Here is a 25,312-nt window from a genome sequence, read left to right on the forward strand (position 1 = left end):
AACACTTCAAACTCCAACTGCTTCCGTATGTAAAGGGAGTAATGTAGACTTTACATTTTGAGACATAGGATTACAATTTACCTGGTATTTTTATGTACTTATTAGTAAAATTATTGTAAATATTGTAAAATTAATGAAATATGGACATGAATGGATTTGGTATTGATTACATAAAGATGTGAGTGATAAAAATACTTTAATAAAATATGTGCACGAATGATAACGGGTTTCCATCTTGACAATTTCAGAAATATAAATAAAGGTAAATACAGTTTGAAAAATAATTACTTTGTGTTCTTATAAAAATACAAGTTTATTTAGAACATATATGAAAATCAATTATTTTGATATGATTCCTAGTTTTTAATGTCAAAGAATGTTAGAATATGTACTTTTCTCTTGTAACATAAATTACGTCATCTCATTACTATTTAAACTTATCTATGTAATTTTATTTATTGTTTATCATATTATCTATTTACTTCGTAATTTATGTATATCATGTTCTTTTTCTAATTAAACATATTTTGAGGTTAACTTCTTCAGTTATCTATTCATTAGAAAGCCATATGTGTCATATTATAATTTCAGTTTAGAATATTGTATGTAGAATTTGCTTAATTATTTTTTGATATTATATTAAGCAAATATATAAATGTTTTATATATGTTTTATATTGTAGCTGTATAAATGTTTTGATATATAAAAATAAATTCATATTAAATATACATAAGTACTAAAAGTTTTTTATCTAGATTTATATTAAATGTATATTTCTTATTGTTGTATATAATATGTATACATTAAAATTAATATATGTAATATTTAAGTACGCATTAATGAAAATATCTATGTACAATACATAAGTCTGATTATAATATTAGTATATTTCTTATCTGATAGTTTATATAAGATGTCATTGAAAAAGTTCCTACTTAAATGCTGTGTTGTAAGCATTAAATATGCCACAAGGTAACTCGTGTGTATTCTGACATTCAATATCTATACATATAGATAATACAATTAGTTTACCCCCGTTTAGCTTTCATCCAATTAGTCTATAAAAATGAGAGCAGTGGGTGACACACTGTCTGACCACTTTATAGAAACTTTCACTGCCATTGTCATCATAATTTCTTATTTAAAAGAGTTTATGTTTGTTTTATATAAATTATAATGAAGTGGTTTTTATTGTTTTTAATTCTACAGTTTACAATGTGGGGTGCATCAGAAGAACCACCAGGAACCACGGAAGGGGAAGCATCTGAATCTATGGCGCATGCGAAAGAAAAATGTGAACAAAATAAAAGCCAGTTAGAATCTCTTAAAGAAATTATGTTGAAAAATAAACAGAGTTTAAAAAAGAAAGAGGAGGAAGTTCAGGTAATAAATATTAATGTATAAAATTTTAATGAAAAGATTTGAGTATTTCATTGAAAATTTAAATTTAAATTTAGGAATATGCAAGGAGACTTTCCAAAATTAAATCCAGAGCTAAATTGTCACGTAAGAGTAGAGAAAGAAATTTGACTTCTACAGATGTAACTCATACATCTGAGACATCTTTGGCAGATACATCTGAAGGAAGTATTGATGATATTAGTCAGGCAAAAACTGCAAAAGCAAAGTCTACTTTACTCCAAAAGAAGCTAGCAGAAAATAGAAAAGCTTTTGAACAACGTAACAAAGAAATAATAGAAACTAAACGTGCAGTTGAAGAGAAAGTAGAAGCTATTAGGCAACAATTAGAAGAAAAAGATGTGGCAGTAATGGGTTTTCAAAGGGATCAATTATCATCCATTGCCCCTGTTAAACCAGTCATGATTACTTCTGATGTAAGCAAATAATTTTTACATCTTTTCAATAATAAATATTTTTACTATGCTATTGGTAATTACACTTAATATTTTAATTATAGGTCATGTCGCCAATACAAATTGAGAGTATTCAGGAAAAAGAAAACAAAATTGCAGAACTTACTAATAAAATTTTGGAGCTTGAAGCTACAATTATGGATCTCCAAGAAAATTTAAAAGAAAAAGACTCTGTTATTGAATCTAAGACAAAGGCAGTTACCCTTATGTCTGCAGATCTTTCAAAAAAGGGCAAAACGACGTTAGATACTCTCGAAGATACGAAAGACGAAATGCGAACGATGCAAGAACACTTTGTACTTTTAGAGACATCCCTGAAAAATAAGAATGAAAATCTCTTAATACAATTGCAAGAAAGGGATAATAAAATAACAGAACTAGAAAATTCGGTTGATGGGTAATTTTATAAACTTGTTAAATATATTTTATAACTGATTAAAATATATTTATTTATTATTTCTTTTATCTATTACTTTATTTAGGTTTAAGAAAGAAATTAACAAGCAAAAGTTGTCTGAGTCAGCAAGTGCTGACTTTTCTCGTTCCACAATGGATGCTTTGGTAGAAACTAAAGAAGCAATGAAATCAATGCAAGAAAATTTTGTACTAATGGAATCTTCCCTTAAAGCGAAAAATGAGAATTTATTACAACAGTTAAAAGATTATGAGTTGAAGTTAGCAGAAGCTAATGAACGAGTATTTAAATTGGAATCTGGTATTGGAATAGTCAGAGATCCGACTGTTGATGATTTGCAGTTTAAATTGGAAAAATTGGAACATAATAATAAGCAGTTGCAAGATGAAAAATATGAGTTACAAAAAGGTGTTGCAGAATTACAAGATAAAATTGTAAATATATCTATGCATGGTAATGGTGCAATAATGGAGAAGGATAATAGAATAGTTGAACTTGAAAATTTAGTAGAAGAGTTAAAACAATCTAATAAGCTTCTTGAAGAAGAATCTAAAGCAGAATTGCAAAATCAAGTAGTAGATTTAACATTAAAAAATGAAGAATATTCAAATAAAATAACTGATCTTGAAAATTTGGTACATAAACTTGAAGAACAAAAAAATGAAATCGTGGCAAAATTGCCAGAAGAAGGTACAATTAAAGAAGGTGAAAAAGTGATGAAACTTACCAAAGAATTGGAAGAATTAAATAAGAGTATGATTAAAATTAAAGCACAACATAAAAGTAAAATAAAAAGCCTACAAAAACAGTTGGAGAACTTTAAAAAGGTAAAATATATTAATACTATTAATTTATAAGTTTATAAGGCCAAAAATTTATTAATCATTTCAAAGCTTTATAATTTTTAAATTGATCAATTATTTGAAAGTATACTTACTTAAAATAATAATGAAATTCATTTACATGTAATTTTGTAATTTAGGTGTCTGATACAAATGCAGAACTTGTCAGATTGGGGAACCAAGTGGCATTATTAGAGGAAGAGAAAGGTAACCTTCAGCTGAGTCTGGTAGACTTTGATGAGCTTAAAGGTAGGAACCAGGGCAGAAATTCTGTCATCGTTGTTTTCATTGTTCTAGTTTTGTTATCAATTTTACGTGCAATGCATTGTCTATTTATATTATTCTTAAAATAATTATCCATAAGTCCTGTTGTTGTCTTCCTTACTGCAGACAAATTTCAATACCTATGTACATATTTATACATATGTATTTAATGATACATATAAGAAATTTATATTGAATTTTTGATAACTGATCTTGTATATATGAATTAGTCATATATATATACATATATATATATATATATATAGCACAAATTGTTAATATTTTTTGTATTCTTGTTGCTTATCCCATAAGAGAAATATTGCTATTGAGACAATTGTAATTGTGCTAATTTCCGGTGATGGAATCTTTTTACCTGATTAGTTAGATACTTATACTAAATTATATAAATATTTATTGAGATTACTAATAAATTATGTTATATCAGGTTTATTATTTTAACATAACATGGTACCTACTTTACTTGTCAAAGTTTGCTACACTCTGATTCATAGAACTAGATTTATTTGTTAGCAAATATTAAATTTTGTATTACCTTTTACATGATTTTTTGCATAATTAACGTACTTGCATGAACAATTAGAAAAAAAAGCAATTTTGCCATCTTTTTTAAAACCTTTGCAGTATATTGTATAATATTATTAATATCATATAAAATAACTGTCTAATATGGTTCAAAATATACAAGTTAACACTTGGATATATTAATAAATAAATAGGCGATAATTAAATTAACAAACAGACCAATTTATGTTTGCTTTAAATTTGGGAATTTGTTTGTTGAATTAACGATTTGAAGAATATTAATCATGTTTAGTGTAAGATCAATTAATCTTAAAATTAATTCATTAGTGTAAGGTTAATTAATAATTGGAGAACAGTTGATATGTTTACTTAAAAATTGTTGAATCTAAACTTGTTGAATCTAAGCTTGTTGAATCTAAGCTTGTTGAATATGGATTTACTTGTGATAATGTAATATTTAAGTTGCTTGCTTTTGTATTTACTATCAATTAATATCAATTATATACATACATCATTGGCATGTTGTACGATTTGCATAGCCTCAGCAGGAGATTGGCAAGAACGTGTTGTTGATCTTGAAAGTAAAGTTTCTGCTCAAACGAAAGAAATTGAAATGCAAATTGAAGCCATTGCTACTCTAGAGAATCAAAAATTGGATCTTATGCAAGGTAATCTATGTATTGTTTTTTTTTTTTGTATTAATTTGAATATAAAATTAATATTGAATACCAGATGTAAAAAAATTTTAAAAGGCTTAAAATATAGATTTAATTATTCCATAATGAGTATTTGATTTTCACTTTAGAGCTCCATATGGCGAAGCGGGAAATTTCGTCTCTAGAGGCAGAAAATGCAGAATCCGAAAATCTTAGAGTAACTGCAGAAATGAAAGTAGTAGATCTTGAAGAGCAATTAGAAGCTATGCACAGATTGCAAAATGAAAGTAAATTAGAATCTTCAACGGAAGCTAATCATACAGAATTGATCAAACAAGTGACAACCTTAACACGAGAAAATACCGAGTTATATAATAGAATATCAAAACTCGAGGAAAAAGGAACATCTGACACTGGGTCAACAGAGTCGTTCGAAACTGTACAAGAATTAGACAAAACTGATTTATTGAAAAAGGTTGAAGATTTGACACAGAAAAATAGTAATTTAACCCTTAAATTAAATAAACTTCAAGAAAAAGAAAATTTCCATGCTGAATCTACAGAATCTATAAATGACCCGGATAAAAATGAATTATTAAAGAAGATTGATCAATTAACCCAAGAAAACACGGATTTAACGATGAAGTTAAGCAGAGTGGAAGAAAAAGGATCTTCTGATACGGGTTCCACAGAATCTTTTGAACGGATTCCAGAGCACAACGAAAGTATAACAAAAATCGAGCTTCTCACACAAGAAAATAGCGAACTTGTAATTAAACTTACAAAACTTGAGGAACAACTAGAATATGTAGAATCTAAATCAAACGTTGATTTGAAATTAAAAGTTGATACTTTATTACAAGAAAATGATAATCAGTCTGTAGAATTATCTAACCTCAGAATTCAAATAACAAATCTTATTGAAGAGAATAGTAAATTGCAGAAACAAATTGAAACATTGTCTACGATTGTCAAATTGGATGATGATTCTCAAATTGAAACAAAATTATCTGAAGCTTCTGAGATATCAATTAGAGAAATTGATTTTAAAGCACAAGTTGATATATTAATGGAAGAAAAAAGTCTTTTACAAAAAGAGGTAAAAGAATTACGTAATTCATTAGATCAGTGGCATGAAACGACTCAGGATCTTCAAATCAATGATTTGAGAACCAAAATAGAAGAATTATTGAAAGAAAATGAAGAAGTAGTTACGAAGGTGTCAGAACTTAAAAGTTTTAATCAAAAGTTGAAAGATAATTTAACTGAAGTGATGCTAGAAAAAGAAAAATTACATCTAAAAATGAATCAAATGTTGCAAGATGATCCTGATAATGAGAAGTTAGAACTTATTGAAAAATTAGAAAAATTAAATCAAGAAAAACAAGATGCTGTTCAAGACAGCACTGGTTTACAGAAATCGGGTCAGGAAGTATTTGAAACTCCACAATCCGATGATGCCCTGTCTCAACAAACAGAATCCATGATTGTTGCTTCCTTAGAACATGAGATAGAAAAATGCAAAAGCTTAATCACAGAACAAACAGGCCTAATTGAAGAAATGAAAATAAAACTTGCAAACAAGGAAGAAGAATTAGAGGAAAAAGGTAAACAGATTATGGAATGTGAAAAGTCTGGAAAGAAAGCAGAAAGCTTGGAAAATGAGTTAAAAGAAATGTTTAATACTTTAGAAGAATGGAAATATAAGTGCAATGAAATGCAAGAAAAGATGGAGAAACTGGAAGCAGGAAAAGCTTCCATCGAAGAGGGATTCAAAATTTTGCAAAATGAATATAAAATATTGCTAGATGAAAAGGAAAAGAAAGATGCAGAAATTATTTCACTGCAACAACAATTGCATAGTACAACGACAACATTTGAATTAAAGCATCAGGAGCAGATTGCAGCTGTCTCTGAAAAGGATAATGAAATTGCTAATTTTAAAGCAATTATTGAAGACAAAAATCAAGAGTTACAAGCTAAAAATGCAGAATTACAAAATAAAATGATTATGATAGATAGTTTACAGGATGAACTTAATAACTATAAAATGTTAATCCAAGACAAAGATTCATTGCTAACGTCGATATCTAACGAAATAGCAAATCTTAGTAATCTAGTGAAAAGTAAAGAAGAAGAAATACATTTTTTGAGAAAAGACGTTGTTGAATTGAATAACAAAGTAAAGGAATCAAAACCTATGAAAGATTATGATGCTTTGGTAGAGCAATTGAAAGATAAGAATATGATCCTTGATGAACTAGAGTGTAAGATCAATGCAACCACAAAAGAAAATAGTAATTTATTGGAAAAAGTAAAAAATCTGTCTCAGCAAAATTACGATGTTCAAAATCAATTAGTCGAGAAGCAACGAGAATTTGTTGATTTAATTACAATGAAAGACCATCTAGAAGTACAAATTGTGGAAGCTAAGAATGAAAAAAGTGAAGCTGAAAGGCAAGTTTGGGAATTACAGAGCATTATAGATAATAATACAGGATTTGTGAATGATGTGCAAGCAGAATTAAGAAGCACATATAAACAAATAGAACAATTAAAAGTGAAGCATACTGAAGATACCCAACTGCAAAACCAGAGACTTGAAAATGTAATTGAAGAATTGAATGCCAAGATGCAAGAATGTGAAATCTTGAAAGGTGAATTAGAAGAAAAGGAAAGACTAGTTGGTCATAATATAACTGAAGAAGCTAAACTTGCTTTAGAAGCTAAAGTTGCCGATTTGGAGCAAAAGTTAAAGGATTCGGACGACAAGATACAAATGCAGCTAGAAAAGATGAAAAAAATTGCCGCTAATCTAAAGAAGAAGACAGCGGTATGTCAAGAACTTGAGAGTAGAGTTACCGAGCTCGAAGAGAAGTGGACGACCGAAAAAGATGAAAAAGAAGCTAAAAACAAGCAAATTCAGGATGTGGAGATTGCAATACGCGAAAAGGATAATAGAATAGCCGATTTAGAAGAGAAACTAATACAAGCTAGAAACGAGTCTACAGAAGCTTCCAAAAATATCGAAAGATTAACAAATGATTTGACTAATTCAAAGGAGAAGATGCCTCTCCTTATGCAACAACTTACAGAAATGGAAGAGGAAATTATGAAGTTACGTAAAGATATTGAATCTTCTACAGCAGAACTTGCAACAGAAAGAGAAAGCAAACAGAATATAATTTCGGAATATGAATCTTATAAACAGCAGGTTATTCAAGAAAATGGACGTAAACAATTGGAGCTAGAGGACATAAAGGAGAAAGCTAGAGAGCTTAGTGTACGAATGCAAGTTATGGAAGCAGAGTATGTTGACCAGCTTGCATTAATTAATGATCTTAAGGCTCAAAATGGGCTATTACTGTCAAAGCAGGCGCATATTAATGAAAAATTGGAAATTGTTGAAAAAGAGTCAGAAGAACGCAGATTGTTCATCGAGCAAATGGAGAAAGCAGTTATTAACACATCAACGGAAACCACTCAAACTTTGGAAGAAGAAGTTACTGAAGATGATACAAAAATGACTGGAGTCCAACATTGTAGTCATTGTGAACAATGCCAGACTTTGGTGCAAGCATTGGAAGCAAAATTACAAGAACGAGAAGCTGAAATTGAGAATTTGGATAATGAATTAGCTAATTCCATTGGTAACTTTGTTCAGATGAGAGAATCTCTTAGATTCAACGATTTGATGAATCAAACTAGTATGAGAAACAGATCATTGGAAGATCCATACAATGATCTTTTGTTCCAGTATAATTCATTGATAGCAAATCACGAGGAGGTGAAAGCAAAATTGGAGGAAACATTAAGAGAAAATAAAGAATTAATAGGAAAAGTTGAAGAACAGCAATCTAGAAATGCTACTTTGGAAGAGAAGATAGTTAGAACAGAGCAGATGTTGGAAGATAATAAACAGAACACAGAAAGATTGGAAGGTGCTGATCTATTAAATTCTGATTTAAACAAAGAATGCAAAGTACGAGAAACAGAATTATTAAACATGCAACAAAAGATGCAAATTGTTCAGAAACGCGCTGATGAACTAGAACAACAATTGAACTTTCAAATAGATTCTCTTAAATCAATGGAAGCACAGAGAGAAATGGCAGAAAAACTGTTGGAAGATACTAGACACAGTTTGGAACAAGAAATTGAATCTCTTAAAGTCGATAAAGAATCCAGTGAAAAGAGAATAGAGGAATTAAAGATGGAGTTAGATGCATATAGAAATTTGAATACAGAATCTATAGAAAAATCAAAGAAAGAGTCACCCGTTCTTGACAGTGCTCCTCAAAATAATGCTCCCCAATTATTTGATGCTTCTAAAATCTTTGGTATGTCATCTGCTTCCAATTCCGATCTTTTGACTAACAAAGAAGTGAGAAGGTTGCAGACTTTATTAAATGAAAAGGAAGCACAGTGCTCTAATCTAACTCAAGAGATTAATCATCTGCAAAAATTGATGATTGAAGAGAGAACACAGATATCTCAGAATTATAGTCAATGTGTTGAAGAATTAGAAGTTTCACAGAAACAATTACATGCTGCAGAGGCAAATGTGGAAAAGCTAAAAGAAGTACTGACTGAAAAAGAAAAACAGGTTGATTTACTGAATGTAGAGTTACATAATCTTAGTACGCAAATGATGGAACAGCAAAATGATATCGAAAATAAGTTCAAGGATTCATTGTTAGCTAAAGATAATCAGATAGAGAAATTAAACATGACTTTAATCTCCATGAAGGAAGAGTTAAACAAAACTGTTGAAGATCAAAACCAACAAAAAGTCCTTTTGGACTCGTGCAAATTACAAATAAATAACTTAGAGGCAGAATTGAAAAATTCTACCGATCTTGAGTTGATACCAGAGCTGGAAAATCGTGTATCAATTCTTACCAAGGAGAGAGATTTGTTGCAACTGCAAGTGAATGATTTGTCTAGGTCCATGGAGGAATTGAAGGACTCTATGAACATTGAACGACACTTGCAGATGGAGATTGAGAAAACTATGCACGAGAGAGATGAAGCTAGAGAACTAGTTGTAAATCTTACTCGAGCTCTGGAAGAGGCGAATAAACAGTCCGATAAAACGCTTACCATCACGGATATGTCGAAAGAATCTACTCCATTAGAGGAAATTATTGTTGGACAACAGACAGGACCGGAGATCACGAAAGTTACAACAGAGGAAATTCAGCAGGAGGTTTCCTTGGATGTGGAAGCAGCATGGGATGCTGGATCGATGGAAAAACTCGACGAGGAAACCTGGGGATGGAATGCGGATGATGCTCAGTTAGCTGATGAACAGCATCTCACTACTACATTGATTCCAAGCAAGGAAATGCAGTTACAAGCCAAAATAGATGATCTTCAGGATCAGATCAAAGATTTAGAGAAAGAGAAGGAGAAGATGATGGAAGAAAGCAAAACTACTCAATTGAGGAATGCAAAAATGATAAAAAAATTGAAGGAGTATAAGGTACAGCTAGAGAGTCTCCAGCAACAGATAAAAATACAGAAGTCAGCAAGTGATTTTTATGAATTGGATTCTGCAATAGAGGAAGAATTGAAGTCTCAGATTAGTAAATTGGAAAAGACCTTGGTAGAGCTTAAAGAAGAACAGAAAAATACTGTTGCTGAGAAAGAGGCTTTGATAAAACGTTTAGATGTGGTAGTTTCTGCGAATGAAAGGTATATGGAAATGAAAGAAAGACAGGACATGGATATGGAAGTATTACGTATTCAAAATAAGGAATTATCTGATAAAGTCGAGGCTCTTGACAAACGACTACGGGGAAGTGCAGTTAAGTTAGACGAAACTGACATTTCTCAAAATGAAAACATTTCTTCGAACAAAGAGTCTAAGCCAGCTACACAGGAACGTTCTCGAGAAAAGCGATCTGTTCAAGAAGCAGATTATGAAAATTTGTGTAAAACATATAAGGATGAGATCGACGATCTTAAGGATGAGATGGAGGCGCTTGCAACTGAAAATGAGCAACTTCAACATTTCTTAGAAGATTTAAAGATGAAATTATCTGCTTTAGAATCAAAACGAACTGCGGAAGAAAATGAATCTATCCAGATCGTAGACGATTTAAATAAAAGAATTTCGGAATTGCAGGGAATGTTAAGCAAATCTAGAGAAGAATATGATTTATTGAGGAAGCAGTATGAACAGAGTTTGATGGATGCCAATGATCAAGTTACGGCCATGAGACAAAATACTGATTTTTTGAAGGAGGAAGCATTTGAAAAAACTAGTAAATTGGAGATGGAAATAGCCGATTTGCGTCAACAAATCGAAACCTCCGAATCAAATGCCATCGAACTACAGAAAAGATTACAGGACGTTCTACAAGAAAAAGTATCTGCAGAAGAAAAGCTAACTGCTTTAACGACATCTTCAGAGAAACAATTATCTTCTATGAATGCGTCGATGGTGGAAGTGATCGACCTTTTGAATATCAGAATACAAGAAGTGGCGGATTTGAAGCAGGAACTTCAAAAACAATATACGGACAATGAAGATGCAAAGTTAAAATTGCAGGACACTATACAGGGTCTGAATCAGGAACTCAGTGAAAAGAAACAACAGCTGGAAATTCTGAAGAAATGTCTTAGCGACAAAGAAAATGAATGTATTCAGCAACAGAGTATGGAAACTGTCAGTGCTACTGTCAGTCAAGCTACTCAAGAGTTAGTACAAAATCATGCAATAGAAATTGAGGAAAAAGAAAAACAGATACAAAATCTTAATGAAAGACTATCGATGTCGGAGAAAGTTATAAGTGAGCATTCGCTTGAAAAACAGAATGATATTTCTCAGTTTCGTGCTCTGCGACAAGAACTGGAACTTTTAAAGCAGAATTTGGTGGAAAAGGAGTCAAGTCTAGAATCTATTCAGGTTAATTTAATATCAATAACTGACCAGTTGACTAAGAAACAACTAGAGTTATCTGAAAGCAAGGCAAGAGTTCAGGAATTGTCGTTGGATAATCAAAGATATACGGAAACGATTGAAGAACTGAATAAGCGTTTGAATGAATCTGAAGCAGCATCAGTCAGTATAAATGAATACATATTACGTATTCAGACTTTAGAGCAAGAAGTTCAAAGTACGATGTTAACTTTGACGGAGAAAGAGTCAATTTTGCAGCATCATATTCAGGAAACCGTAGAGCAGAAGACAGTTTTAGACAACAATAAAATTGAAATTGATAAACTTCGTACAGAGGTACAAAACGTAGAGGATTTGAAAAATGAGCTCTTAAGGAAAACAGAACGAATAGACAGTTTAAATTTGGAATTAGAAGCCACTCGTAAGACATTAGAAGAAACTCATCATAGTTTGAATGAGAAGGTATCTCTATTAGAGAAGAGCAGTCAAATGTTAAATGAGAAACAAATGGAAATTGATAGATTATCAACTACTGTACAGCAGGGTCAACACCAACAGAGCTCTTCTAATACTATAGATGGTTTACCAGTTTTTAGAATGGGTAATAATGAACAAAATTTACAGCGTACGATAGATAACATGCAGGTTGAATTGGAAAGGAAGGAAGAAGAGATTGAGCATTTGAAATACATTCTAAATGAAAATACGTATCCCAATATAATTCAAGAAATGCAACAAAGAATCAATTGTCTGTATAATGAAAAGGCTGAGTTGGAATCTGCTTTGGAAGTAGCTACTATAAGAGCCGAAGATAAGGAAAAACAAATTGATGCTTTGAAACAACGAATAGAGATACAAAATCAAGAATTTGTTTCCAAAGAAGAGGCAGGTCTTCATTCCAAAGATCGAAGATCGGTTCAAGATCAAGAACAAATTGTTAGGCTTCAGAATGAGTTGTATGCCAAGGAACAGGAAATTAACGAACTAAAGTATGTCATAGCTGAGAAAGACTCTCAGTTGTCTCTTCAAGCTAGCATGGAGCCTCAATCAGATGAATTTGAATTGCGTGAAATGGTGCAGAGATTGACTACTGAATTATATGGTAAGGAACAGGAAATCCAACATTTGAAATCAACAATTGTTGAATTGCAGAAAGAAGTTTCTCGTTTGCAAGAATTTGAGAAGCTCTCGGAAACAACTAAAGAAGTTATACAAAAACTTAGTATCGAGAAAGAGCAGGTTCGTTTGGAGGCTCATGAATTCTTGGAGAAGAAACTGAGAGAGAAAGAAATGGAGATCGACGAAATAAAGCAAAAGTTAGTCAAGGAAAATCAAAATATTTTAAACGAACTACGATTGAGGGATAAGGACATTGAAAATCTGAAGAAACAGCTGAAAGAATTTTCTACGATAGAGCAGATAATGAAAAACGAATTGCACCAGAAGGACGAAGAATTGATTCGAGTAAGCTCCGACCTGGCAGAGAAGGAACGTAGGTTGGCCGAATTGAGTATCACCAAAGATGCGGAACTTCACAATTTGAAAATTCAAATTCATGAGAAGGAGGAACGTATAGAGGAAGTTTTAGCATCATACGATGAAGCAGGAAAACAACTTATCGAACTCAAAAATACTTTAGCGGCCAGAGAAACGGAAATAAATTCATTGAAGACACTTTTACAAGAGAAAGTGAAGGAATATGAATTAATTCGAAATGTTTTAACGAAAGACGTTCCTGCGGCTGATACTTCTGCAGTTCGAAGCGTAGAAGCTTCTGACGAAGAAAACAAAGCGTCGACTTCGCAAGAACTAGATCTTGCGTTGTATATGCTTCATCAAAGGGATGTCAGATGCGAGGAATTGACGCATGAATTGATGCAGTTACTCGAAGAACGTGACACATTGCAATTACGCCTCTCTAATGCAATCAGAGTGAACGAAGAGCTGAGAAAGATGGGGAGTTCAGCGAGCTCCGATCTCAGCCCAAAAAGGGAGGTGTCATCTTCTAGCACTGTGGAACCAATCGTGGAACATCCTTCACCGTCAAAGTCTGAGGGACCAGTCGAGATAGCGAAAGAGGCTATTGATACTCCAATTGGAGAAGACAAGGAAACTCTTGCCCTGAAGTATGTATTATATTCTTTTATCCTAATTAAATTGTATATATAGTACATAATTCATCGACATCTATCATTATTTACTATAGTCGCTATATAGTGTTATACACATTCCTTTTTGGAATAGTTGAGGCATTAATATTTAACTTTATATGAGGTAATGTATTAAGTTGTTCCAAATGTTTCTTTCTTTCGTTTTATAGTTCCAATGGAACAAAATGGATCATACGTAATTCAATAAAATAATATAAAACAAAAGAATATTGTGCATCTATTATTTCCCTATAAAACGAAAGAAACTTTTGGGACGACTTAATACATATAATATATCTCTATGTTTTTAAATAGAAGTGGTCTTCAGGCATGGTTTATTTTGATTCTTTTTTATTCACAAAGAAAAGATGTATTATTATTGAAGGACTTCTATAAATTTCAATTCAAACATTTCGTCGAAGAATTATTATTTTAAAATAATACTTTTTAGTGTCAAGGAAAATAATTACACGTTTGATTCTAGCGTATTCTCCTTTGTAATATTTTTTATTCGTTTAGCTGATAGTTTCTATTAAATAGGATATCATAATTCAATAAAAAGAGTTTTTAACATTGCGTTAATTAAAAGATTACACATTTGTTTAGCCCCTAAGTTTGCTTAGCGCGTAGCAGATCTGGAAACAAGCTTTCCAAGTTGATTCATCCTTTCCTCTGTAGCCCTGTATGATCTGTTCATGTTGTTTGAAGCTTTACACCAATTAATCTAAACAAGACAAATGTTTTCAATTAAATATGAATGCGTTTCAAGAAACGAATGAGTGTCAATTTTTTGGAGCTCCTGTTACGCCCAGCACATTAAAGATTCAAAGGTTTGATAAGCAAAATTTTCTTTCAAATCTCTTTTCCTGAATTATATACAAGATGCCTTCGAAATCATGGTACAAGCGGTCAGGTGGTGTAAAAATAAGCCGAAAAGAAGGAATAACATTTTTTCGTTTAACGCTTCATTTTCAAGAGAAGTGTGTTTGAAAGCTCAGCAAATCGTGACATTGTCTATGTTTAATACTACAGACACGAGCAGAAACAAAAGTTTTATAATTCGAAATTTCCAGCTAATACAGGGTACCTGATGGGCTTTTAAACTTAATTTTTTCGAAAACGGAGCCTTAAATAAAAAAGTGATATTCTTTTCTTTTTCTGACCTATTTTTACATGTAAAATCACCACCCGATCGCTTGTAGTATGATTTCGGAGACACCCTGTATAGCATCTCTAGATTGAACAAAAGAAAAGAAAACATAGGATTGGACTTTAATGGGTTCAGTTTAATAACTTCACGGATCAGCTGGTTGTAAAGATATAAGCTACTTATAAGAGCTTTAAATGTGTGAATGCGGTGGTAAATTCGTTTCTGAGCATTTTATTCGTAAGGAGAGAATTAACTTTACATTTTCCTCGGCGGAAATATGTTAAGATGTGTTTGTGAGTAGTATAGTAAGCTCCTTATTTCATTGTACAAGCTAGTTTTCCCTTTAGGCTGTCGCAGCTGCAAACGGTGAGCCACGCAAAAGACGTGCGATTGAGGGATGAGCGAGAATTGAGGCACACACAGCAAATGTCTTTGCTAGCGCACAAAGACGTTCTAAGTACCTTGCCCCCAGAAGCAGCTGCCCGGCTCGTCAATGCAAATTATACACTCTGTATGTATCCTCAGGCATATTTAACATTTCCAGTTTTCATCTTCCAGAGTATTAAGCAATAGTACGTAGTTAGTAGTTACGTAATAGTACGTAGTTTGGCTTTGTACGTGTTTTGTTTTTCATTATATTTAAAATTTTTTTTTTAATCTTAATCATTATCATAAAAGTGATGTAGTAGAACATTTGATTAGTTTGAAGAGAAATTTAACAAGATATAAAATTTTAGGAAAATGTTTTGTAAGATTTTTATAGAAGTATCAAGGTATTTTTAAAGCGTTGGCTATAAATCTTCTAATTTTCTGCTTACAGCTAGGGATGTTCAGAGTCAGTCGAGCGTTTTGCTGAATTGGCTGTGGGGAAAAAGGTAGTTTTCTAATATCATTATAGATTAGTTTTGATTAGTTTGAAGAGATAATAACAGTCATTGACCTTTAAACTAATCGTTTCTAATTCTATAAAATATTTGGATGCTTAATCTCAATGTTGAATGAAATTTTTTTCCCTCATCCGTTCCTTTCATTTTATGTTTTAATTTATAAACTCAAGAAAATATTTAGAATCGCGAGACAATGCATTATTATTTCTTTTTTCGAAATTTGTATATCCAAGAAATGTTTATTATAAGATAATTAATATTAACACGATGTCAACGTAATTGTAGCACGCCAAAGGTGGTGCACATGTGATGGAATATTAATGACGGTGAAGTGAACACCATCCTTGCCTTCTGGATACATTCCTGCCAAGTGCCAACTGCCGGGGCTATTCCTGTAATTAGACTAGATCGAACGAGATAAACGTGATTAAAGATGTGACGCACGTATTCCTGTGATTCAAGGATGCAAAGATGTCTGTATTTTTAATGTGACAATTCTGAGCGTTGGAACATTAATCGCGTCGTGCTTCTGAAGGAGCTTTTCCTGAAGCTTTTAAAACGAAAAAGTCGCTCCATCTCTTCAGAGGAAAAGAGAGTGTGAGAGCATGACTAAACTGTATTATAATCGTTGTATAGCTTTTGTGTTTAGATATAACGAAACATTGCCTTGGAGAAGAACTGTATATTTCAGTTATTTTATTAGCTATGAAATTGTTAATAGTATAAGATGTTTCTCGGGTATCGAGTTCCGATATCTGATGGAAGAATATTTATTCCGATGGTTACTCTTTATAGTTTTTGCAAACAGTTTTGTTCAAAATGCGTTTCATGCAAATTCTCTGTGATTTGCCAGCCGTTTATTGACGTAAACGTTTGGTATCAATGGTATCAATGAAATGGATAGTAAATTGAAATAAAATGCTGGCAAAACACAAGATCATCGAAATCTAGATATCGATCGCAAATGGAAGTGCCGTATTTGTTGCTTTTTAAATGCGATGATTCGAACTTTCTATTTCCACGAAATTTTGTACAGAGACAAGAAAGCGTCGGTGAATAAATAAATTATGAAACTGAGGTATTTATTCATAAAAGTGTTTTTATTGTTGATCATTCATGTGACAGATGTCAGTTAAATGAACGCACGTGTGCGTGTGTTTAATTCTGTTAGAAGTGATATAATCTAGTCATAGGTGTAATTTTTGTTTTTAATCAGTATGAATATTTCGTAAGCATTAATTAAGATTGTCGACTATTTACAAATGTTGCGAATTATTCGATGAATTTTTCTCAAAGTACAACAAACTTACTGAACAAGCGGTACCTTTAAACTTGGAATTTGTATTTTATCGTTGTCATCCTATTAACGATATAATACTCCTGTATATCGTATGGATCACGTTTTCTATAGGAAAGTAAAGAACGAGATGACACGAGATAAAAACCGTGAAACTTGTGTACTCGCTTTCATTTAATACATTTCGTGAATTTATAAATGAACAAGTATCGTGTGTAGTTTAATTATTAGAATTCAAATAGAATATTATTAATATCTTTGCAAAAGAGTACGACGAGTGTAATAAATTTTTACGGTAATTAAAAGAGGTTTAGCGCTCGTGTATCTCATTCGAAGATGTCAATTTATATCTCCGTGTCTAGGCGTATCATTTCGTCTTGTATCTGATACAACACTAGATATGGAAAATGCTTCTTCGCTGTCATCTATAGTACAAGTGACTCTTTCATGATAATTCTGATATTCAGGATTCCCCAAGTTGTTCGAATTAGTTTTCCGACACTTAAAAGCAATTATTGCTCCAATGACGAAAAAACAAAAAATGATAGATATTACTACGATCGCCTGATCGGCGTAATATTCAGGCTGCTTAATATTCGTATAAGCGAGCATTAATGGATTAGGTTCGGCCCAACTGGTCCAGGTGTTATTCCAAAGCGATGGGTTCGATCTGGGATCTCCATCCAAATTACTAGGAGGTATCACGGTTAATCTGTGCCTAATAAGAATCGTTTCAAATATAGTTAAAATCACAGGATTTCTCTCAGCAAGATTCACCATTTCGCAAGGATCTTGTTCTATATTAAAAAGACATGGTGCTATCATTGGCTCGCAAGGGATCTGTAATAAAATTATAGACAAATTTTTTAGCGGTTTGCAACACAAGATGGTTATAAAACTTATTATAAGTTATGGTATTTTTATCAGTGAAAATAAAAATAAAATAGCGTAGAAAACTTATACGTAACATATGTAATTTCAAATAGGATTTTTGTTCGTACGACACTGACCTTATCTTTCTCTGTAACGTTACACTTTATCTGTGCTTTTTTTCGCATTTCGATAATGTCCTCGCTGGTAAGTATCTTCTCTTGAAAATTGGTTTTTGAAGAAGTATCGTACACAATTCTTATGTTTTCTTTTTTCTTTTTGTTTAGTTCCATCGCTTGTTTAGCGGTAATAATACCAGAAATAGCGACACCAGTTTTGCTGTACAACACTTTGTAAGGATCGTATCGAGGGGAAACGCCCTCGGATGGGTTTCCACTTGCTCCAAGCCAGGCGATGCCAGTTTCAGTCCGGCCGATGATATATTTAAAATCGCCTCGTCTAATAGCAGCATAATCAGCGAGGTCATCGATGTTGATCACTATTTCGGATCTGGGACTGATTTTGCCCGACACCAAGGATGGCCAGAGATCGAATCCATCGATGTTTCCGAGTTGTATCCTGTCCACTCCTAAAGGTTACACGAGTTTTGGATAAAATAAACTTTACTGTGTGTCAATCTGATTTTGTAAACGTTTTAATTAATCTAGTGTTTGTCAACGTTTTTAGTAATTTTACCGTAATATCTTGCAATATCAACTTTACTGTGTGTCAATCTGATTTTGTAAACGTTTCAATTAATCTAGTGTTTGTTAACGTTTTTAGTAATTTTACCGTAATATCTTGCAATATCAATATGGTAAAGTATTTCTATAGAGATGTGGACGTAAAGTGACTTATAGCAAAATCTCGATCCTTTTAATAATTTGTCTTACAGTTGCTTTGAAAATTTTGCGAGAAATGAGAATTTAATAGAACGCGAATTTCTAATACCGTGGAATGATTTTAATACTTTTAACATTATTCTATTAACCTGCTGCAGATAAAAGCGTAGGTAGCCAATCGGACATGAACATCATTTGATTCGACACTCTTTTAGATTTTCTAATCAGAGGACTCCAGATAGCTGCGACTCCTCTCGTTCCACCTTCCCATGGACTGTCCTTTATCTGGAAAATTGTCAAAATTTCAGCTATTCCAGACGAACGTACAATCGTTCTATGTAGAATATATTTACGCCACGAAGAGGGTAATTGCTGCCTTGATTGCTCAGTATACCGTTGGTTGGTGCACCGTTGTCGCTCATGAAGACTACTATGCTATTTTCCAACATGCCGCGACTTCGCAGTGCGTCCATCACATCGCCAACGCTTTGGTCCAATTTCGATACAACGGCTGTAAGTACAGGTATAAATTATAATATTTGAACTCAGCGCGATGTTAGAATATTATTTCCATGTTTTATTCTTTTAACACGCACACAAAACCTTCAAAAGTACCTTTTATTGTTATCGACGGAAATTGTTTCTTTACTTAGAAAAACGTAGAATTTGATAAAGGAGTACGATAATTGATATTTTAATTGTAGAGTGCTAAATATCTGTTTACATTGCGCTCGCTATTTTGAATTGTTTAAAAGAGCAGATCCGTGGAGGTACGTTGTGAACGCTGTTATTTGAAAATGTTGAAAAACGATAAAGTTAACACTGCGCACGTGTGACGCGAATTCGCGTCTTTCATTTTTCAACTGTTGGCGATGAGAGTATCCTCTAAAAATGTTAACTACACGCTTGAATAATACGAAATCGTTATCAATATATTAGATATAATATTGGCTGTGTAGCGGCACTCGACAGTAAACTTTCCAACAGTTTATGTGGCGTGACGCACGACACAAAGACCCTATACCTGCGGACAAGATGATTGCTAGATGTCGATACACCTAAGCACACAGAACAAAATTAGCCTCTACAAGACCGTAATAAAACCTGTCTGGAACTACGGAGTCCAACTATGGGGAACAGCAAGTAACTCCAATATTGAAATACTTCAACGCTTCCAATCGAAAACGCTAAGATCCCTAATTGATGCACCTTGGTATGTAACCAATGAAACAATACACCGCGACCTCAAGATACCCACAGTCAAAGAGGAAATAGCAAAATATAGCGACAGATATAGCAAAAGAGTCAACAAACACCGAAACCCCCTAATCACTGGACTACTTGATACGACGGACCAGATTCGCAGGCTGAAGAGGCACTACCCGCTAGACCTAAACGCTAGATTCAATTAGTTATCTAAATTAAGTAATATTTACTTATTTATAATACTTATAAATTATACTCATCTATAATAAGTATTAACTTATTATAAATAATCAGCCATTTCACTGCGCCACGCCAGAAAAATTACTGAAAATTCTCAACGCGAGAATTGATTGTAATTTTAATAAATAAATAAATAAATAAAAAAAAGCATATCATAATAAGAAACGTTACTAGAAGTATCTTTAAATATGGTCGTTGATTCTTAATAAGTTATTACACTTGTTAAGTGCTATTTGGAAAGTTCATTCCGCTTTTTAAGGAATTTGGTCGACATGAAAGATCATATTGAAAAGTTTTTCGCCGAAAAATCTGAGAGGTTCTGCAAGGATGGAATATTCAAGTTGCGTGAAAGATAGAGAAAGACCGTGGAATAAAATACCTATATACAAAAAAACCTATATAATTCAATAAATGTATATCGAATCGAAACGTAAATCGGAACGAACTTTCCCAGCGACCTTTTGAACCTTTTCCAAAAATACGCAGAATTCTGGCTAGATGCTTGTCAGAGCATACCATCCTCAAAGTGTAAAGGTATAATTGAAGTAGATAATTTGTCAAGAAAAAGGCTAACGTTTACCTGCTTGGATTCTTCTTTCCGGGTCGAGAATGTATGAAAATTTGGCGATCTCTTCGTCCGGTGCTCGTAGCAGTTGATTTTCATTACCTTTATGGACAGCCAAGTGAGCCAGGTATAGAAACATTGGACGTTCAGTATCGTGTTCGTTAATCAGCCGCACAGCTTCGTTTGTGAAGAGATCGGTAGCGTATTTTCCTGCAGTGTCCCATGCCACTGTCAGATTTCGCCTCATATCGAAGCCTTTGTACTCGTTATATAGTGGATCCTGAGGAAATTTTTCTTATACAAAACTGATTTATATAGGTTTTATATTCTAACGTTTCATATTTAGGAAAATAAAATTTTAGAGATGACAAGTTATCACGAAGTTAACTTTCAAAATATTTACCGGTTCTTGCGCGATATGAGTGTAATAATCCTCAAGACCGTTCCAATATCCAAAGTGTGAGTCAAATCCACGATACGTCGGAGTATATTGTTTTTTGAAATATCCTAAATGCCATTTTCCCACAGCGTGTGTTTTATAGCCTATCTCCTGTAAATACTGAAACGAACATTCGTACGAAAAATATATTAAATTTTGGTCCAAATCGTAGTTTAAGGCATTAAACTTAAATTAATGATTCGCTTAGTGTCTTTAAAATGTTTTCATGTCATCTACAAGAATATGGAATAAAAATATATATGAACGTACATCATATAACACATACATAATTCTCACTTAAAAATGTATCTGTGACCTTCACAGGGCATTTCAAGATCATTGCAAGGTAAAGTAAATATCGGCACGATATGTACCCTTCGAAATCGTACAACATTTGTTTCAAATCCTTTTTCGTACCATCTATAGTTTCCGAGATACTTACGTATTTCCTGTGATATCGATAACGCGGAGAAAATCATAGTAAATAGTCTCTTATAATTAATTTCGGTAACTTAATCCAGTGATTTGACTAGAGTAAGATTTTCTTATTACAGAAAACATCTGAATATTTAATCGAAATTACGATATAATTAAACATATGAACAACTAATGAATTTACGAATTCTGATAATTTGGTACGCTCGAGACCATAGGCAATACTAAGTTATTGAAGTACATTTGTGGGAAAGTAATTTAGAAGAATAGTCACGATTAATATACAAAATTATTGTAAATATTTCGAATAAACATGACTGCATTTTTCGATGTATTGCCAGCAGTTACGCCAAATTTTTTTTATTTCAAAGTAGAGAATTTTCTCTATTTAAAAATAAAAAATATATTCTAGTTTCCATTATTTGAATAATTCTATTGTATTCTGATCAAGCAGATTCTGATATCTTAATATTTGCTTTATGGTAAATTTGCTTGATCATGCAAATGATCATGGACTAACAAAGAATTTACTATGATTATACATAGAAGTTATTCGTGAGAAGAATTGTAAAATACTTTAGATAAACTTCCCAATAAATACTATTTAATATAGATAATACTATATTATATAGTTAATATCGCTACTTGGCATTAATAGTGGTACAGCTATTAATAAGTGGTACAACAAGAAATGTAAATTTTACAGGACTTTTTAAAATTTATATTTTTGAAAATACTAAATACAGGCTTTATTGATGTAACTGCCGTTTAACGCAAAACTGATGCCACTATAAATATGCCATTTTTCGTGATAGAAATAGAAACATAATGTAGATTTCGTATTTAATAAAAGCAAGTTTGAAATCTTTTTACTTGTGCCACTATCAACGCTCTGTATATAAGGTATGCAAATATTACTATTAATATATATGTTATATATATAATTATACAGGGTGGTTGGTAACTGGTGGTACAAGCGGGAAGGGGGTACGCGAAAAAAGAAGTCGAAAATATAGAATAAAAATTTTTCGTTTGAGGCTTTGTTTTCGAGAAAATCGACTTTGAATTTTCGCTCGGTACGCGTGCACTTTATCGCGTCTCGTTATAACGGATCTCACTGTAGATCGTTGTCTCGATGGAAAAATTAAAAAAAAATTTTTTTATTCTATATTTTCGACTTCTTTTTTCGCGTAGGATCACCCCCTTTCCGCATGTACCACCAGTTACCAATCACCCTGTATAAGTTATGCTAATAATACTAATGCAAAGTAGCTATGTAATATTTAATGTAATGTAATATATTATATTATATATTTAGTATAACATAGTATTTATTAAGCTTCCTAATAAATGATATTTTATTAAGATGATAAAATCGAAAGAAACTCACGTTGCGTGATTCGTTCAGAAACCTACCTGCGGTAATAGTTTCTCGCTTAGAGGAAGCCCTCGTGGTTCGGTCGGATAGAGAACAGAATGTTGCATACCCAGATGAATCGGGTTTTTTCCAGTCATCAAAGCGGATCTGCTTGGCGTGCACAATGCCGGAACGTAATGATTATTTAAGATGATACCATTGTATGCGAGGGCGTCTATGTTCGGCGTAGGAATTTGATCCGATCCGTGAAAGCTTACGTCGTTCCAACCCTATGCAATGATTTTAAATAAACAATTTTTAAGTAATTGAGAATATGATTACTATCGTCTTTTATTTTCAGTACATCTGAATGATATATTATTTAATTTATATTAAATATATATTAAATATTAATATATTGAATATAATTTATATTAAATATTAACACCAATAAATGAATATCACGAATATCATTAAAGCGGCACGATAAAAGTTGATATGGATTTTGCGAGAAATATTCTTAATAACTAAAAAGATACAAAATTTGTAATTCTTTAGTATATTTATAGTTTTATTTGCAGAATATCTTTCTTCGTATCTGATATAACGTTACTTTGTTTAATTATAACGTCCTTTTTTACGGATACGATATATCGATCCTCTGCTGTTATTTGTACATACCAGATCATCAGCAAGAATAATGATGATATGTGGCTTCTGTTTAGTTTCCGGCGGTTGAAAGTTAATTTGCACTTTCGGCCGCGAAAATAAGGATGTGAAGAAAACTGTGCCCACGGCTGTTACTATTAACTCCGAGAGAAATAGCACGGTAAAAAACTGTAGTATCAATGCGAGGTTCATCTCGAAATCAGCTGCAACAAATAAAATAAAATTTCACATTCACAGAAGTTGATTACAGATCAAATTTAAAAACTGATCCAATCTATTAAGGTACCCATACAGTTCGTAGAATTGATTGTATAATAAATAGTTATAATTTGATTAGCTGCTATCACAAATATTGATTAAGTAAATTACAGGTATGATTGAAAACGAAGTGTAAAGTTTCAAAGTACAAATATCAATAAAATACTATCCCGAGGTTGAAATTCCAACATAAAAGTTAATTACAGAAGGAAATAAATTAATAATTTAACAATAGTATAATACACAATAATGATAATTAATTAATTAAAGTAATTAAGTAAATTAATAATACAACATCGTACATGGTTGGTGATAGTAATACTCCAATATCAGATGTTTCTACGTTTAGTCCAGCACTTGTAACGATAGTACAGTGATAGATGTAGTGCCATTGGCATTACTGATTTAAAAATCTCGAAGACCTGGGCTTATATACGAAATGTTGAACAAAAGAAAAACAAATATCCCTGTCAGGATATTTCTCTAATATATGAGCAGGCAATTGTCTAATCTAAGCGTTTTCTACCAGCGTTATTTACCTTATAGTATTTCAATCCATCTTCAGGTAAATCCATATATTGCCGCCGGTAAATATTCAACAGTAACAGTATTTGTTGCAACAGTATGTGAATTTGTATTAAAAAGTACAAATTAATGGCAAATTAGTAGTTAAAAACAGTACTTACGAAGTTAGCAAATTATACATTGAAATTATCTATTTAAAGAATTAGCTGTAGTATATATATCTTTCTTTTTAATCAAATAATTAAATATTAAATAAATATATAAATAAATAACAAATTAAATATTAATAATCAATTACTTATCAATCAATCCACAGGACTTTTATTTGGCGTATGAAACAACATCAGTAGTTGTATGAATTTAGAAGATCGTTTCGTCATCTCATTTATACAGAGTGGTCCGTAATCATTGATATAATTGGGTGTAGAGTAATTCTACGAGAAAAAATAAGGCGAACATATGTAATAAAAGTTTATCATATGACGTTTCGTTTCCGAGAAAGTCAGTTTGGAAATGTGATAACAGGTATATTTAAATCTGGCTAATACCAGACTGAAGAAAAGAAAACGATCGGTAGGAGTTCGGACAATTAAACAGTTTGAGCTTTCCAAATAATAAGATAGTTCCCAAACAATAAAATATTCGCGAGCTTTAACAAATATATTGTTGCAACTTAGCCCTAAGAAATCAACGTCATATATACAACGTCTACTCTTTCTAAGGTGCGCTTAATTCGCTACTCTAAGAATAGAACTATTCTTTGTATTCACTAGAGAAGACCGAACTTTTACGGAGGAATTAAGTTTTGGACATTTCTCCCCATACTAAAGTTAGTCCTTACAGGTAGTGAATATGCTGGTCCGTGCTATAAACATCAGGATGGTCAACTATTCTAAACACTTTCACTGTACGAAGCTATCC

At 32.3% G+C, this 25,312-nt stretch overlaps 2 protein-coding genes across 6 annotated transcripts in view; one reads left to right on the top strand and one right to left on the bottom strand.

Annotated features, from left to right (window-relative positions):
* Positions 1 to 16,769, top strand: LOC117234381 (golgin subfamily B member 1-like). 4 transcript variants are annotated; one of them, XM_033495522.1, is made up of 11 exons: positions 1 to 262; positions 1,210 to 1,383; positions 1,458 to 1,835; positions 1,919 to 2,271; positions 2,357 to 3,116; positions 3,272 to 3,380; positions 4,478 to 4,606; positions 4,744 to 13,627; positions 15,149 to 15,312; positions 15,622 to 15,676; positions 15,974 to 16,769. In XM_033495522.1, exons 2-11 carry the CDS (start codon positions 1,216 to 1,218, stop codon positions 15,996 to 15,998), a joined length of 11,025 nt encoding a protein of 3,674 aa, XP_033351413.1. In that variant the 5' UTR covers positions 1 to 262; positions 1,210 to 1,215; the 3' UTR covers positions 15,999 to 16,769. The 4 variants fall into 4 exon arrangements, 3 of the variants coding, with proteins under 3 accessions (XP_033351413.1, XP_033351414.1, XP_033351412.1); XM_033495523.1 differs by having other exon boundaries at positions 3,272 to 3,338; XM_033495521.1 differs by lacking the exon at positions 1 to 262 and having other exon boundaries at positions 1,162 to 1,383.
* LOC117234384 (arylsulfatase B-like) overlaps positions 16,768 to 25,312 on the bottom strand; it is a 13,373-nt gene continuing 4,828 nt past the window's right edge. For both annotated transcript variants that reach the window (XM_033495531.1, XM_033495530.1), the window contains exons 2-9: positions 23,621 to 23,811; positions 22,999 to 23,229; positions 21,112 to 21,267; positions 20,724 to 20,988; positions 19,051 to 19,208; positions 18,847 to 18,982; positions 17,996 to 18,444; positions 16,768 to 17,825 (exon numbers count right to left, since the gene is read on the bottom strand). In XM_033495531.1, coding sequence (XP_033351422.1) covers positions 17,325 to 17,825; positions 17,996 to 18,444; positions 18,847 to 18,982; positions 19,051 to 19,208; positions 20,724 to 20,988; positions 21,112 to 21,267; positions 22,999 to 23,229; positions 23,621 to 23,800 — 2,076 coding nt within the window. In that variant the 5' untranslated portion in view covers positions 23,801 to 23,811 and the 3' untranslated portion in view covers positions 16,768 to 17,324. The remainder of the gene's footprint in view (positions 17,826 to 17,995; positions 18,445 to 18,846; positions 18,983 to 19,050; positions 19,209 to 20,723; positions 20,989 to 21,111; positions 21,268 to 22,998; positions 23,230 to 23,620; positions 23,812 to 25,312) is intronic.

The sequence above is a fragment of the Bombus vosnesenskii genome, unplaced genomic scaffold, assembly GCF_011952255.1.
Source record: "Bombus vosnesenskii isolate JDL3184/JDL3185 unplaced genomic scaffold, Bvos_JDL3184-5_v1.1 scf7180000013304, whole genome shotgun sequence".
Classification (NCBI taxonomy): domain Eukaryota; kingdom Metazoa; phylum Arthropoda; class Insecta; order Hymenoptera; family Apidae; genus Bombus; species Bombus vosnesenskii.